At 42.6% G+C, this 15,907-nt stretch overlaps 1 protein-coding gene across 5 annotated transcripts in view; it reads right to left on the reverse strand.

The window, feature by feature from the left end:
• LOC137384908 (RNA-binding motif, single-stranded-interacting protein 3) overlaps positions 1-14,640 on the reverse strand; it is a 1,676,909-nt gene extending 1,662,269 nt beyond the window's left edge. For all 5 annotated transcript variants that reach the window (XM_068059619.1, XM_068059634.1, XM_068059609.1 and 2 more), the window contains exons 1-2: positions 14,546-14,640; positions 13,876-14,090 (exon numbers count right to left, since the gene is read on the reverse strand). In XM_068059619.1, the coding sequence (XP_067915720.1) occupies positions 13,876-14,073 (198 nt within the window). In that variant the 5' untranslated portion in view covers positions 14,074-14,090; positions 14,546-14,640. The remainder of the gene's footprint in view (positions 1-13,875; positions 14,091-14,545) is intronic.
• Between the last annotated feature and the right edge of the window lie 1,267 nt (positions 14,641-15,907).

Raw genomic sequence — 15,907 nt, forward strand, 5'->3', positions numbered from 1 at the left:
CTGTATCCAGTGTGCTCAGTCGTTTTTTGATATCTTGTGCAGTGAATTGAATTGGCGGATGTCTAACATCCGTGATGGTGTAGACCTCAGGAGGAGGCCAAGATGGATCATCCACTCGGCACTTCTGGCTGAAGTTGGTTGCAAACGCTTCAGCCTTATGTGTTCTATTCACGTGCTGGACTCCACTATCTTTGAGAATGGGGATATTCCTCCTCAAGTTATTTGTTTATTTGTCCACCACCATTCATGACTGGATGTGGCAGCACTGCAGATTTTTGATCTGATCCATTGGTAGTGGGATCATTGAGTTCTGTCTATAGCATGCTGCCTCTGCTGATTAGCATGCTGCAGTCCAATGTTGTAGTTTATTTTTAAGTATGTCTGGTGCTACTCTTGGCATGCTCTCCTGCACTCCTCATTGAACCAGGGTTGGTCCCTTGGCTTGATGGTACTACTAAAGTGAGGGGTATGTCAGGCCATTGTGGTGGAATACAATTCTGCTGCTGCTGATGGGCCACAGCAATTCATCGATGCCCAATTTTGAGCTGCTTGATCTGTTCTGAATATATCCCATTTAGCACAGTGGTAGTGCCACACAACACAATGGAAGGTGTTATCATGTGAAGAAGGGACTATGTCTCCACAAGGACTGTGCAGTGGTCATTCCTACCAGTATGGTCATGGATAGATGCATCTGTGACAAGTAGATAGGTGAGAATGAGGTTAAGTAACTTTTCCCCTTGTGTTGGTTCTCTCACCAATTGCTGCAGGCCCAGTCTGGCAGTTATGTCCTTCACGACTTGGCCAGTTGCAGTGCTACTGAGCTACTGTTGCTGATAGACACTGAAGTGCCTCATCCAGAGCACACCCTCAGCTCATCTTCCAAGTGATGTTCAACATGGAGGAGTATTGATTCATCAGCTAAGGAAGAGCGGTAGGTGGTAATCAGCAGGAGCCTTCCTTGCCCATGTCTGACCTGATTCCCTGAGACTTCATGGGATCCAAAGTCAATGCTGAAGACTGCCAGGGTCACTCTCTCCAAACTGCATACTAATGCGACACCTCCAGTGGGATAGGATGTGCTGAAGTATGGTGATGTAGGAGTCAGGGACATTGGCTGAAAGGTATGATTGAGTGAGTATGAATATGTCAAACTGTTACTTAACTAATCGGTTGGCCAACTCTCCCAATTTTACTACAAATCCCTAGATGATAGTGAGGAGAGCTTTGGAGGATCGACTGGACTGGGTATGCCTTTATGATGTCCGGTGCAAAGTCAGTGCCAGGTGGTCCATCCGGTCTTATTATTAGACCTTTTCATAGTGGTTTAATACAAGTGAGAAGCTTGCTAGGTAATTTCAGACAGCAGTTATGAGTCAACCACATTGCTGTCAGTCTGGAGTCACATAGGTCAGACTGAGTAAGCACGGCAAATTTCCTTCGTTAAAGGTCATTAGTAAACCAGATAGGTTTTTATGACAATTTGGTAGTTTAATGGACGCCATTACTAACAGTCGCTTTTTATTCCAGATTTATTTCACTAATTGAATTTAAATTTCCAAGCTGCTGTGGCAGAAATTGAACTCATGTCTCTGGATCATTAGTCTATTAGTTCATTAGGTTATGCACTAACTTGCCCTGCAACTGAGACGGAATTGTGTTAGTCAGTGTGGTGCAATCTGTTTGGGTGATGTGACTGCTTGAATAGCTGGCAGTGTGTACAGCCTGTGAGATGTGGATGTGAGGCTTGCAGCAGTGCTAAGCTGTGTGAGGGTGAAGTGAGCTACGAATGTAAGGTATGTGTCATGACTGATAAGAGATTGTTGGTAGGTGTGTGATGGGGTGTGGTGAATTGAGTAGTGCATGAGGCTTGTGGTGCAGTTGGTAGGATATGGCATTTGAAGATGCATTCACTGACCTTACCTACTCATGTGAGGTCATTGATCTTTTTGTGGCACTGCATCTAGGTCCTAGGGGCGTGACTCCTGACATTGAACGCCATGGCTATCTGGTCTCACGGCCTATGGAAAGTTGATCTGGAGGACCTTTTGGCCCCCTGTGCTGAGATCATCACTCTCCTCCTCTCCACCAAGGTGCCCAGTGCAGCATTAGAGAACTAGGAATGTGCTATATTCCCTGTTGCGCCATAATTCACTCTCATCTTGTTTAGATGCTTTTCGACAAACAGTTCCAGCACCTGCTCCAGCCAGAATGCACCTCCCCTTTAAGAGGTGCACACTGGCTTTAAGCAGTGTCAACTAACTTTAAGTGATGCTAGCCTTGCACAAACTTGGGGTCCCTGCTGAGTCGTGTGCTGCCTGCATTGCAAGTAATGGGCACAAGTTAATCACGCATCACGATTTCCCCTCCCATTTTTGGATTTTGTTCCCATTGTGTTGTGATTTATTAAAATTCTATGCCAGGAGACTTTCGGGGGGGCTAATTTGTTTACTCATAAAATAAAATAATAACCCAGTCAGTTTTAACAAAAGCATGCCAAGTTTGAGAGAACATTACTGTATTGTAACCACAAATTATTAATTTTATCTAAAAAGCACCAAAATTATCAACATGTTTAAGGGCTTGTGACACAATTTTAATTTTCACACAAGAAACAGTTGATCCAACTGGCAAAACAAACCAGATCATCATATAAATTTTCCAATTTAAGTAAAATAAACGGTATTAAGATACTTGTCCATTAGGCCACAAATTTCTTTTCCAGGATGCGCTACAGAGGACTAGTGCTGCTTTACTGGGGCGCACAGCACCGCCAGCCACTTCCCACATGGCCCAAGTGGTGCAGCCTCTTCAAAATGATGCCCACATGGGCAAGTCCAGTGTGTGCTGGAAGCCTATGAAGCAGAACTATCCCGAAGTCACACAGCCTAAATGGCTGATGCAACGTCAGGATACCTAATTTGGACCACCCTACTTCTGGAAACAAATGCAAACATCACTCTGCAAACAAAAGGTGCAAAGATGCAAGATGGGTGCTGTCCTGGCATTCCTTAAAGGACCAGGCACACATTTTGTTAAGAACTTCTGCAATTGCAAAGTGTCTGAAAGTACTGTGGATTGTTTTTGGAGCTGCTGTGGTGATCCCTGGGTTTGCCAATAATGTTGTACCTGACAGGGAGGCCATTGAATTTGGTGACCTATTCTCTGCAACAGGTATGGGAGCAGCAGTGGCAGTGCCTCTAGCATGATAGGAGAAATGGAACAGAGTCTGTGGCAAGGGCAAGCTCTGCAAGGTGCCCTCTGCCATTTGGAACTGGATTCCTCCATGCTCCTTGACAGTGACAGGAGACTGTCTGGCAGGCCATCCATTGCACTCAGCATTGTGGCTGGCATGTCCATCAGGGCTCTCCAGTATCCTGCCCCATCAAAGTCCACATCTGAACCCTCTGCAGAAGTACTCATATGCAACCTCGCCCTCCACAAGCTGGCAAAGGAACCATCCTTTAACCCTGGGCTGGCTGCAGCCTACTCATGCCTGCATGACTCACCCTATACTCATCCCAACTCTATACTAGCCTCCAAGGTACATGCAATGCTGAGTATCTAAGCCAGTGGCTGCAAGTGTCAGATCAAATGATGTGGCCTCTTCATCAGTGCTATGCTGTTGCTCTCTCTCTTCCTCCTTGGGCTGCTGTGGCTGGGCAGGCAGCATTTCCTGTGTGTCTGAAAACAGAAAATCAGGAGGGAATGGTTAGGGTGAGGGAAGAGGGGGGGAAGTGTGAAGTTGGAAGCAAGAGCTCCATGATCACACCATCTACAGTTTGTTCATCCTTCCAGAGAGCACCATGAGGGTGAGCTGGAAGTTGAGAAGGGGCATAAGGCAGGAACAGACCACCATCCTCAATGTTCTCAGCAGCACCAGATGACACAGGCTCTGTTGCAGTTGGCCCAATGCTGAGAGCCATCTCCTGCGTAGGGCTCAGGAGATGCAGGTTTTCTTGTCCCCCACACCGGTTCTGCTCTGCTCCCTTCTATTGTGTGCCACTTTCTCCAGCAAGAGAGAGGACAGAATGTCAGTGATTGTGTAGTACTGTGTTTGGGTGATGCGCCTGTCATTGCTGAATGAGGTAAATGGAGGCAACGAGAGGTGGATGTGAGGCTGGCAACATTGGTAAGTGTGTGAGGGTGAAGTGCAGTATATGGATGATAGGCGTAAATCCTAAGTGTCAGGAACTGGTGCTGAATGAGTGATGGGCATGTGTTGTATTCAGCAGCATGAGAGGCTGGTGGTGAGGTGGATAGGATGTCAAGTGAAGATGCATTCACTAACCTTGACCACCCACATGAGGTCATTAGACTTCTTGTGGCACTGCTGCCAGGTCTCCAAACGCCAGGAATTGACCTCACTGGCCACTTGCCCCCAGTCCCTTCTGAAGGTCAAGCTTGAGGGCCTCTAGGCCCCTCCATGGAACCATAGTGTCTCTCCTCCTGTTCACCTCCATCACTAATACCTCCAGTGCTGCATCTGCCACCCTGGAATGCTCTCTCTCCCCTGGCATTCAATTTTCCATCATTTAAATTTCACCAACATTATTCATTGCAGCTTCCCTAAAAGGGGGACAGCCTGCCTTTAAGAAGACCAGTTTGGCTGTGCCACATGGTGGGTTGGATTTTACCGAGCTCCTGACATCAGGCTCCATGATGGGGGGTGCTGGAAGAGCCCGATGCCTGGAGGGCCGATCTGATCCTCCCGGCGGCGGTGAGGCTCCGTGGCAGCCCCCCCACCGCTGGGTGACGGGACCTGCATCTACATGTGTAAATGAATACATTTAAATACACTCACCTTGAATCTTCCAGGCCCGCCACGATCTTCAGTGTGGCAGCCGGCATTCCTGCGCTTTCACTTCCCCGTCTGGAGAAAGCAAGCATGACACTGGTACACTGGTTGGGGTGGGGGGGAGTTAATAGTTTTAGTGCGGGGAGGTTGCCAGAAGTGCAAAGAGGAAGGAAGCAGCACGGAACCCACTCAACCATATGTGAGAATCATGCAGATGTAATGGGCGCATTAAATCTGCGTGCTGCCCACCTTGATCGGAACTGGTGCAGGCAGGTTGCAAATCGTGCTCTCTGTGCCTAAAAGCTCGGGCACATGAATTTCTCGCCCATAGATCCTTAAGCTACTTGTAAACATTCGATGGATGAAAATGCTAACAACCCTCATCCACTGTGCACTTAGTGACATTTATTCATGCTAATTAACCCATTTTGTTACACAATATACAGTTCTCTCATTCACCCAAAACACAATCTTGGAATTAACCGCTTTTCTAGTCAATGCTGACCATATGAATTGTAATTTTAATGTGAATTGTGTTTAATTTGCCTCATCAGCAGGGAAATCAGCATTTGGCTTTATTCTGAAATTGCGGTGGCTTTGAAAAGCATTTGTGGTCTCATTGGTTTTTTCAGTCATTCTTAGTCATTATGAAATACCTTTTCATTTACCTTTTCCTAAGTCAATCATTTAAAAGAAAATCATCCAATGACTTGTGATGAGCAGTATCCAACATAAATGATTGGAGAGGGTTAATCATCTGGATTCAACATAATTCATGGCTACATCTTTCAACAAATATTTAATCAGAAATGAAATTTTGCTCTCGCTTGAGATTAATCAAAATGAAAATCTCCAATCATACTCCCTATATTTAATCAATCGACAGCTGTACTCCCACACAGCAGAGTCTTTCTAGACTAGTTCATAAAAACTAAACTAAACCACAAGCAGTGACAGCAATAACACCAATCTAAAAGAATTATATTACAGCTCAAAAAATGAATGCACTTAAAAAGCGTGGAGCTGATTTTCATTTTTGGTGTACATCAGGGCGGATGGTGGGTATAAGACGCCCACTCAATGTCATTTGGGAGAGGCCTGAACCATTTTCATGGTCAGGCCTCATTACAATAATATCATTGAGTGGCTAGTGCTAAATAAGTGTTGACAAGCAACTGATCAATTGGAGTTGAGGGGAAACCCAGCAGCTTCTACACAGAGCCAAGCCAGAAGTTTAGCAGGGGTGGTAGTTGGCGGGCGGGGGTGGGGGGCAAACTGGTCGGGATGTCGTGGGAAGGTGGGGGAAGGCATTCCCAGAAGGCATAGCACAGAGGTACCAGCTATCAACTTATTTGGAGCAGTCTGTTGCAGTTCCTTTAAGAACTGCTGCTCAGTCGCTCAGTGTGCAGCTTCCCTAATCAGAACATGTACTCTGCCCTGTGAAGTACCAAAATTGCACTGGAGTCCTAAGTACACCATAAGACTCCAATTTAAACAGTTTTCAATTGAAGCATTCAAAACGGAATTTGACTGTTATATCAAAAGGAAGAATATGCAGGGTTACAGGGAGAAGGCGGGGGAATGGAATTGAGTGAATGGCTCTTTTGGAGAGTTGGTGCAGACATGATAGGTCAAATGGCCTCCTTCTGCACTGTAACGATTCTGTGGTTCTCTATGATGCTAATTTTAGTGTCTGGTAAATCAATTATGAAGAAATCCTCATTTAGAAAAGAGATAACTAACACACTATTCTAATAAAGGGTAGAGACCCAAAATGTCATGCGCTGTCTTTTCTCTTTACAGATGCTCACTGATCTGTTATGTCTTGAACACAAGAACACAAGAATTAGGAGCAGGAATCGACCATATGGCCCATCGAGTCTGCTCCGCCATTCAAAACGATCATGGCTGATCTTAGGATTCAACTCCTCTTTCCCGCCCGCTCGTCATAGCCTTTGATTACCTGAGAGATCAAAAATCTGTCTATCCCCATACTTAAATGTATCCAACACATGAACACAATTACTTCCAAAAAATATTTTTGTTTCATGCTTTAAAGCATTTGCAGTTCTTCCTATTTTACTTTTTATGCACAGTTTTGTAACACCAATCATTAGATACTGAAGAGCAAAAACTTCTCTATGCTGTATTTCAGTTTTTATCTTATTTTTACCCACTACTCAGTGCATTCAGTGGTTCAATTCAAATTAATAAAGTATATCAAACCTTATGCATCTGACTGTATTATTTGACACTTCTTGGAAGGCTGCAGATTGTAAAGCCATTTATAACACAGAGTATAACCACTCTGACAAAAAATGAACATTACAAACACTTTCAAGTAGTCCACTGTAGTTTTATCTTAGTGAAGGTAAAATAACAGAATGTTGTGTAAATTTGATACACTCAGAATTCAAGTTTTATAACAATAACAAAAGGATCCCAGGGCCATATTTAGTTTTATACTGTGCACACACAACCGGACATGTATGGCCAGATTTTGCTTTAAGTGGTGAACAAACTGTTAGCTGTTATACTTGCACTTGCCCATAGACTTTCTACAGGCTTTTGCAGGGTAGTTTCCAGTCAGACAACCATTCAAAAAAATGCAGCGCCCTCTACAGAGCATCTGGGACCTTTGTGTACAGGGCAACTGTGTAATCTCCTTAACTCATCAGATTGAAGTTTAGTTTAGTTTAGAGATACAGCACTGAAACAGGCCCTTCGGCCCACCGAGTCTGTGCCGACCATCAACCACCCATTTATACTAATCCTACACATTGTACAGCGAGCTCGCCACTGGTATCAGACCCACCGGCCGTCCATGTCTCCGTTATAAAGACGTCTGCAAACGTGACATGAAATCGTGTGACATTGATCACAAGTCGTGGGAGTCAGTTGCCAGCATTCGCCAGAGCTGGCGGGCAGCCATAAAGACAGGGCTAAATTGTGGCGAGTCGAAGAGACTTAGTAGTTGGCAGGAAAAAAGACAGAGGCGAAAGGGGAGAGCCAACTGTGCAACAGCCCCAACAAACAAATTTCTCTGCAGCACCTGTGGAAGAGCCTGTCACTCCAGAATTGGCCTTTATAGCCACTCCAGGCGCTGCTTCACAAACCACTGACCACCTCCAGGCGCGTATCCATTGTCTCTCGAGATAAGGAGGCCCAAAAGAAAAGAAGAAAGAAAAGAAACACTAATCCCATATTCCTACCACATCCCCACCTGTCCCTATATTTCCCTACCACCTACCTATACTAGGGGCAATTTATAATGGCCAATTTACCTATCAACCTGCAAGTCTTTTGGCATGTGGGAGGAAACCGAAGCACCCGGAGGAAGCCCACGCAGACACAGGGAGAACTTGCAAACTCCACACAGGCAGTACCCAGAATTGAACCCGGGTCACTGGAGCTGTGAGGCTGCGGTGCTAACCACTGCGCCACTGTGCCGCCCCAACAGTCATAAGGACTTAAGGCTCCACCACCAATGATAGAGTACAGAAAGGGGGAGGTAGATTTTGTTCTAGATGGTGTTGTACAACAAGCATACACCTGAAGTGAAAGGACTTAGGATCGATGCAAATTGATCCTTGGGCCTCATCAGTAAACTCACTGTGTAGGATCAGAGGCAGACAATTTTCTGAAGGTAGAAATCTTGGAAATGGCTACAATCTAGACTAAACGTTCCTCCACTTGTGAAAGATAGGAAGCAAATTTAAACCTGGTAACCTGTATTGGGAAATGGACAGTGCAAAACATAAACTAACAGTATTGATTAAAATAATGAATTTGATGGCTAATCAGGTAGAGAAAGCAAAATAATGAGAGGGAAAGAAAAATTGGATTAAGAGAGAGAGAGATAAAAGAGACACTAACAATAATTAAAAGCTGAAGAAATGAGAATCAATTTATAAATGTTAATTTTCAGTGCCACAGAGTTTGTTTGGCAGTAATTAAGACTTACCTCATTATTAAAAGGGTATTTAGAAGGGAATGGGCAAGCCCTAACTTTTTTGGCAAGTTTAGTCTTTATCTACGATGTCAGTACAGGAACTTCACACCATTTAATATATTTGAATGGGGAGCCTAATGGCAACCTAGTGTTTATGTGCAGCTTACAGAGGAGCAGTTGCCTGTTGGACGGCAACTTCCAGATTACCACGTCAAACTGCGCATGTACAAGTGACGGAAGTTGCCGTCTGATTTCCACGTAAATAATGGAGAGCGAGTGGAGAAGCTGGGGCTGTTCTCATATTGGCAGAGAAGGTGAAGAACAGATTTGATAGAGGTGTTCAAAATCATGAATGGTTTCAATAAAGTAAGGAGGAACTGCTTCGAGTGGCAGAAGGGCTGGCAAGCAGAGGACATAGATATAATGTAATTGGCAAAAGAACCAGACGCGACATAAGAAAACATTTTGGAAAAAGTGAGTTGGGATCTAGAATGCACTGCCTGAAAGGATGGTGGAAGCAGATTCAATCGTAACTTTCAAAAGGGAATTGGATAATTACTTGAAGAGAAAAAAATGACAAGGCTATGGGAAAGAGTAGAGGATTGGGACTCATTGGATAGCTCTAGAAATTATTATGGGGAATGAGGAAATGGTAGAGGTATTGAACAAATATTTTGTGTGTCTTCACAATAGAATACACAGGTTGCATACCAGAAATAGAGGGTAAACTAGGGGTTAAAATTAAGGTAATTAATATCAGTAGAGAAAAAGTATTGGGGAAACTTAAGGAACTAAAATCCGACAAATCCATAGGACCTGATGACCTACATCCTAGAGTTCTAAAAGAAGTAGCTGCAGAGATAGTGGATGCGCTAGCTATAATTTTCCAGAATTCTCTAGATTCTGGAATGGTCCCAGTGGATTGAAAGTTAGCAAATGTAACACCACTTTTCAAGAAGTGAGAAAACTGGGAACTATAGGACAGTGAGCCTGACATCAGTCATCAGGAAAGTGCTGGAATCTATTATTAAGGAAATCTTAATGCACTTGGAAAATCTAGTACGATCAGCAAAGTCAACATGATTTTATGAACGGAAAATTATATTTCACAAATTTGTTAGAGTTTTTTGAGGAAGTAACTAGTAGGGTAGATAAAGGGGAACCATACCTGGATTTCCAAAAGGCATTTGATAAGGTGCCACACAGAAAGTTAATAGGCAAAGTAAGGGCTCATGTAGTCGGACTAATATATTAGCAAGAATACATGATTGGTTAAAGGACAGGAAGCAAAGAGTAGGCAAATCACGTAAATAAACAGTCTTGAGTTTTTTGATGAAGTAACAGAGAGGGTTGACAAAGGTAATGCTGTTGATGCGGTGTGTATGGACTTCCCAAAGGCGTTTGATAAAGTGCCACACAACAGACTTGTGAGCAAAGTTAGGGCTCATGGAATAAAAGGGACAGAAGCGACATAGATATAAGATTGGCTGAGTGACAGGGAACAGAGAGTAGTGGTTAATGGTTGTTTTTCAGACTACAGGAAGGATTATAGTGGAGTTCCCTGGGGTTGGTATTAGCACCCCTGCTCTTCCTGATATATATTAATGACCTAGACCTTGGTGTACAGGGCACAATTTCAAAATTAGCGGATGAGGCAAAACTTGGAAGTATTGTGAACTGTGAGGAGGATAGTGTAGAACTTCAAAAGGACATAGACAGGTTGGTGGAATGGATGGACAAATGGCAGATGAAATTTAATGTACAGAAATGTGAAGTGATTCATTTTGGAATGGAAAGAACGCAGAGTGACAATATTTTTTTATATTTTTTATATTTTATATTTAGAGATACAGCACTGAAACAGGCCCTTCGGCCCACTGAGTCTATGCCAACCATCAACCACCCATTTATACTAATCCTACGTTAATCCTCTCACATCTCCACCTTCCCTCAATTCCCCTACCACCTACCTATACTAGGGGCAATTTATAATGGCTAATTTACCTATCAACCAATATAAAGGGTTCAATTCTAAAGGGGGTGCAGGAGCAGAGGGACCTGGGTGTATATGTGCATAAATCATTGAAAGTGGCAAGACAAGTTGACAGAGCGGTTAATAAAGCATACAGTATCCTAGGTTTTATCAATAGAGGCATAGAGTACAAAAGCATGGAAGTTATGTTAAACTTGTATAAAGCACTGGTTTGGACTCAACTGGAGTACTGCATCCAGTTATGGGCACCACACCTTAGGAAGGATGTGAAGGCTTTAGAGAGGGTGCAGAAAGATTCATAAGAATGGTGCTAGGGATGAGGAACTCCAGTTATGTGGATAGTCTGGAGAAGTTGGGACTGGTTTCCTTGCAGAACAGAAGATTAAGAGGGTTTTATAGAGGTGTTCAAAATCATGTGGGTACTGGAGAGAGTAGATAGTGAGAAACTGTTCCCACCGGCGAAATCATCGAGAATCAGAGGATACAGTGGGGAACCGGATTGACACAATTGGCCGAATAGCCTCCTTCTGTGCTGGAAATGACTCTACGACTCTATGAATGGCAAAACAGTCTCAATTGGCCATTTAGTCTATGCTTGCTCTTATTAGTTATGTTCATATTTTCTCCACCAAAGAGCTGATACGGCCACGATAGGGAATAACACGCTTCTCTTTATTACAATAGTGACTATACTTGAAAAGGACCTTGTTGTCTTTGAGTACTTTAGGATTTTCTAAACTGAAAGATGCTAGATAATTACATTCTTTCTGTCTATGTCTATTGATACACACCTTGTACATCATGCTAATGGCCGAATTCTTAACAGTTTTATGCCCACTCTGTCCAGATAAGAGTAGAACGGGCCCATTCTTTATATGAACACACAAAGATTGCCTTAAGTTGACAAATAACAACTCTATTTTACTATTCCTTTCTTCACCCAATCTTCTTCACCCAATTTTCTTCCCCCATCTTCTGAAAGTATTGACTCATGGTACAGTAGGCAAGCAAAGGTAGTAAAAACTAATAATTTTGTATGTGACTATGAGGCCTCTGCGCAATAGCAATGTGTATAAGAAAAATTTGAAGGGAAACCTGTACATATTTAAAATGTCATAATCAGACTAAATATTGAACTGCACAACTGTGAATGTGTGACTGCAATATTGAAAGTTTAACTAGCTAACGCTTTCAATGAACTCATATCCACTGTTGAAGCATCCTCATAGATATTTTTATTTAGTAAATTTAAATATTATTATTAGATATTTACAGTTAAATGTCTGTATCTACAGGACACAATGTCAGGTTCCACATGTAAGTTGATGACAGCCAGCTCAACACCATCCTCTCCACCTCCCCCAACTGCTGACTCTGATCAATCACATTCCTTGTCCAAAATCTAGTATTGAATGAGCAGAAATTTCCTCCAATTGAATATTGGGAAGACCAAAGTCATTGTCTTTGGATCCCGCTACAATCTCCATTTTATAGCCACCAACTCCATCCCTCTCCCTGTTAATTGTGTGAGGCTGATCCAGACTGTTTGTAATCTTAGTGTCGTATTTGACCCTGAGATTAGCTTTTGAACACATATCCACTTCATCACCAAGACCGCCTACTTCCACCCCTGCAACGTCACCCAACTCAGCCCCTGCCTCAGCTCATCTGCTGCTGAAACTCTCATCCATGCCTTTGTTACCTCTAGACTTGACTATTCCAAAACTCTCCTGGCCAGCCTATCATTTTCCACACCACCTAAACTTGAGCTCACCCAAAACTCTGTTGCCCATATCCTAACTCGCACCAAATCCCATTCACCCATCACCCCTGTGCTCGCCGACCTACATTGGCTCCCAGTCCGGAAACGCAGCAATTTTAAAACTCTCACCCTTGCTTTTCAAATTCTTCCACGGCCTCGCTTCTCCCTATCTCTATAACCTCCTCCGGCAATAAAAATCTCTTGCAAAACCCTGATTTTATTCACTCATTTATTCATCATTGGCACTGTGCCTTCAGCTACATAGGCCCTAAACAAAAAGGGAATGGCCTGAATTAAAACACATCTGTTGTGTAATTCCATCTAACTTCTTCTGAATCATTAAATCAAACTCAGCAAATCAGGTACAAAATCCCAATCAGATACAATCACTTCCCCAAAAAGAAAGAAAATAGATCACGACAACTCATTCATGAATTGGAATCAAGAAAATACTGGACATTGCAGCATAATATACTAAAGCTTTGTTAACATTACATATTGTGTTTTGACCAAAACAGAAAAACCTTTATTTCCATGTGTAAAATATAAATTCTACATAATAATGGGTGGACATTAAATGAACAAGACATAAACTTATCTCAATTACAGAGTTCCTTTAGGAATGAAAAGTAGAATCTGTACATTTATTAGCACATCCTTTGTGCTATTAGATATGGTGAAAATGAACAGTGTTTCGTTAAAGATAGTTATTGTCATGATTTAATGGAAAAATAGAACACAAATCCATCATGTGAACTATGTTGAACTTCAACAGATGGATGGGCAAACAGTTTTTAGATGGAATTTGGAATCTCAAATTATCGATGAAAGTGACTAGATAAAATTGACTTGTGATAACAGAATAGGCCATAAATTAGTGTGGGTGATATTGGCAGAGAAGCCACCGGTAATGCTCATACAATTGTTTATACAACATTGCTCTGTTATTACAACACAGGCATCAATTTGATTATTTCCAATAGGTCAATGTCTCTGTTAAAATTGTGGACAGAGAGGATTGTCATCTGAGTGTGTTAAGGATTTGGATATTACTAGGTTTGTATTTCACATAATTATTTATTTTTAAGATGCAACCTACAAATGTAATGTTATTCTGACTAAAATTGCCCACCTTGTTCTGCAAAACAAAGCACTGTAACAATCTTCATAATATCCTACTTCCTGTTGCTCACTCACAATTACCACAATCATTAATGCTTGTCACTTTCAGTCAGGAAAATGATAGACTGCTTGTTCCATGGGTTTTGTAGACAATTTTGTGGCATTCCTCATTCAGTAAATACCATGTCAAAAAAAGAATGTTTAAATTCTGCAATTTAAGAAAAAAGTAAGGTTGAAGGTATTCTTACCTTCTTGTCTTCCTGATCATTTGCTTGCCTCTTTTCCTGACTGTGGCTGTCACTGACAGTTGCACTCTCCTCTTGCTGCCCATCCTGCTGCTGCTGTTGCTGCTGCTGCTGACAGCCACTGCCTCCAGACCCCTGAGCGTGGGGGATGGGCTCCGAGCTCCCGTTCTCCCGACACTGAGAAACTCCGTTTACATCCATCTCGATCTTTCAATTCACTACATTGCACAATATTTAAAACAACAAAAGCAGATTATCTCAACGCCGCCTTTTGAAAGGGGTTGCTACAATCCGACCAGCGCGCCCGAAAGCAGGAGAATGAGGCACAAATCGCAGACTTTTTAATTTGTCCTTGTGCAATGGCCTTCAATCGCCCCTAAAAAAATAGCAAACGCTAACTAAGCAGATCGCTAACGAGCGAGAGCAACTCGCCGTTCAGTGTGCTGTCATTATTTACTTTATCGGCGGCTGTTGGATCGCTTCCACCACAGCTCTGGACCCATCCCAAAGTTACAAAAGAAAAGAAAATCTCAGGGATTATTGCAGTGTAGCTGATGGTGTTAGCTTTAAGAACCGCTTTTAAATGACAACCAAAAGTTAAAACCTCCTCCCCGTGAATTACAGAAAAGCACACACAACCTCGAAACGCAGATGCAATAAATGATTTTCAAACCTGCGAAATGTGGCGCCGATGATGACACTCGGGCATTTACACGGTTATTTTGGTTCCGATGTTGTTCATCTATCCTCTGTGTGACCGTGGCTCACTCTCTCAGACTCAGCCGGCGTCGCGCCACGCAGCATTGCACAAGGAGAACTGGAGTAAAGGGAAAGCGAGGGGGAAATTCAGAGAGGAAATCGAAATCTCTACTTACCCATTGGAGTCTTGAAAAGCTGACTGTTTGCAGTTTCAGAAATAAAAGAGGGTTCGCATTAAACCAATTTCTGTATAATAATAAAACTCTTTTGAATGGGCCTCGAGTAAAATTGTATCAACTTCAAAAATTATACTCAGATACATTTTCAGTAATCTCTTCCACCTCCACCCCCCGATCTATTACAATACAGTACAGTGGTAATATAATATAGGCCTAGTCCATTTCACTGTTTAAATATAAATATAAAATGAAAGTTTACAAATTAAAATACTAGCGTGTAATGGCATATTTAACCATCAAGTTTTAAAAACTACTGACATTTGAAATTTCCCCAGACGTTAATATTATACAGTTTGTAACATTTCAGCAATAATTAATGCAAAAGACGGCATAATTGACAATCAATTCTCCAAAATGTCAGAATTATATAGTAACTAATAGACAACGACTGTATTTCAAAGCAGTTAATTTATTCAATGATATAAATAATCTTCAGACTACTAGAAAAGATTGGATGCCCACCAAAGCTACTAAGTATCATCATCTCATTCCATGACAATATGAAAGGCACAATTCAACATAACGGCACCTCATCAGACCCCTTTCCTATCCTGAGTGGCGTGAAACAGGGCTGTGTTCTCGCACCTACACTGTTTGGGATTTTCTTCTCACTGCTGCTCTCACATGCGTTCAAGTCTTCAGAAGAAGGAATTTTCCTCCACACAAGATCAGGTGGCAGGTTGTTCAACCTTGCCCGTCTAAAAGCGAAGTCCAAAGTACGGAAGGTCCTCATCAGGGAACTCCTCTTTGCTGACGATGCTGCATTAACATCTCACACTGAAGAGTGTCTGCAGAGACTCGTCGACAGGTTTGCGGCTGCCTGCAATGAATTTGGCCTCACCATCAGCCTCAAGAAAACGAACATCATGGGACAGGACGTCAGAAATGCCCCATCCATCAATATCAGCGACCACACTCTGGAAGTAGTTCAAGAGTTCACCTATCTAGGCTCAACTATCACCAGCAACCTGTCTCTCGATGCAGAATTAAACAAGCGCATGGGAAAGGCTTCCTCTGCTATGTCCAGACTGGCCAAGAGAGTGTGGGAAAATGGCGCAATGACACAGAACACAAAAGTCCAAGTGTATCAAACCTGT

Source organism: Heterodontus francisci, chromosome 2, assembly GCF_036365525.1.
Source record: "Heterodontus francisci isolate sHetFra1 chromosome 2, sHetFra1.hap1, whole genome shotgun sequence".
In the NCBI taxonomy this organism is placed as follows: domain Eukaryota; kingdom Metazoa; phylum Chordata; class Chondrichthyes; order Heterodontiformes; family Heterodontidae; genus Heterodontus; species Heterodontus francisci.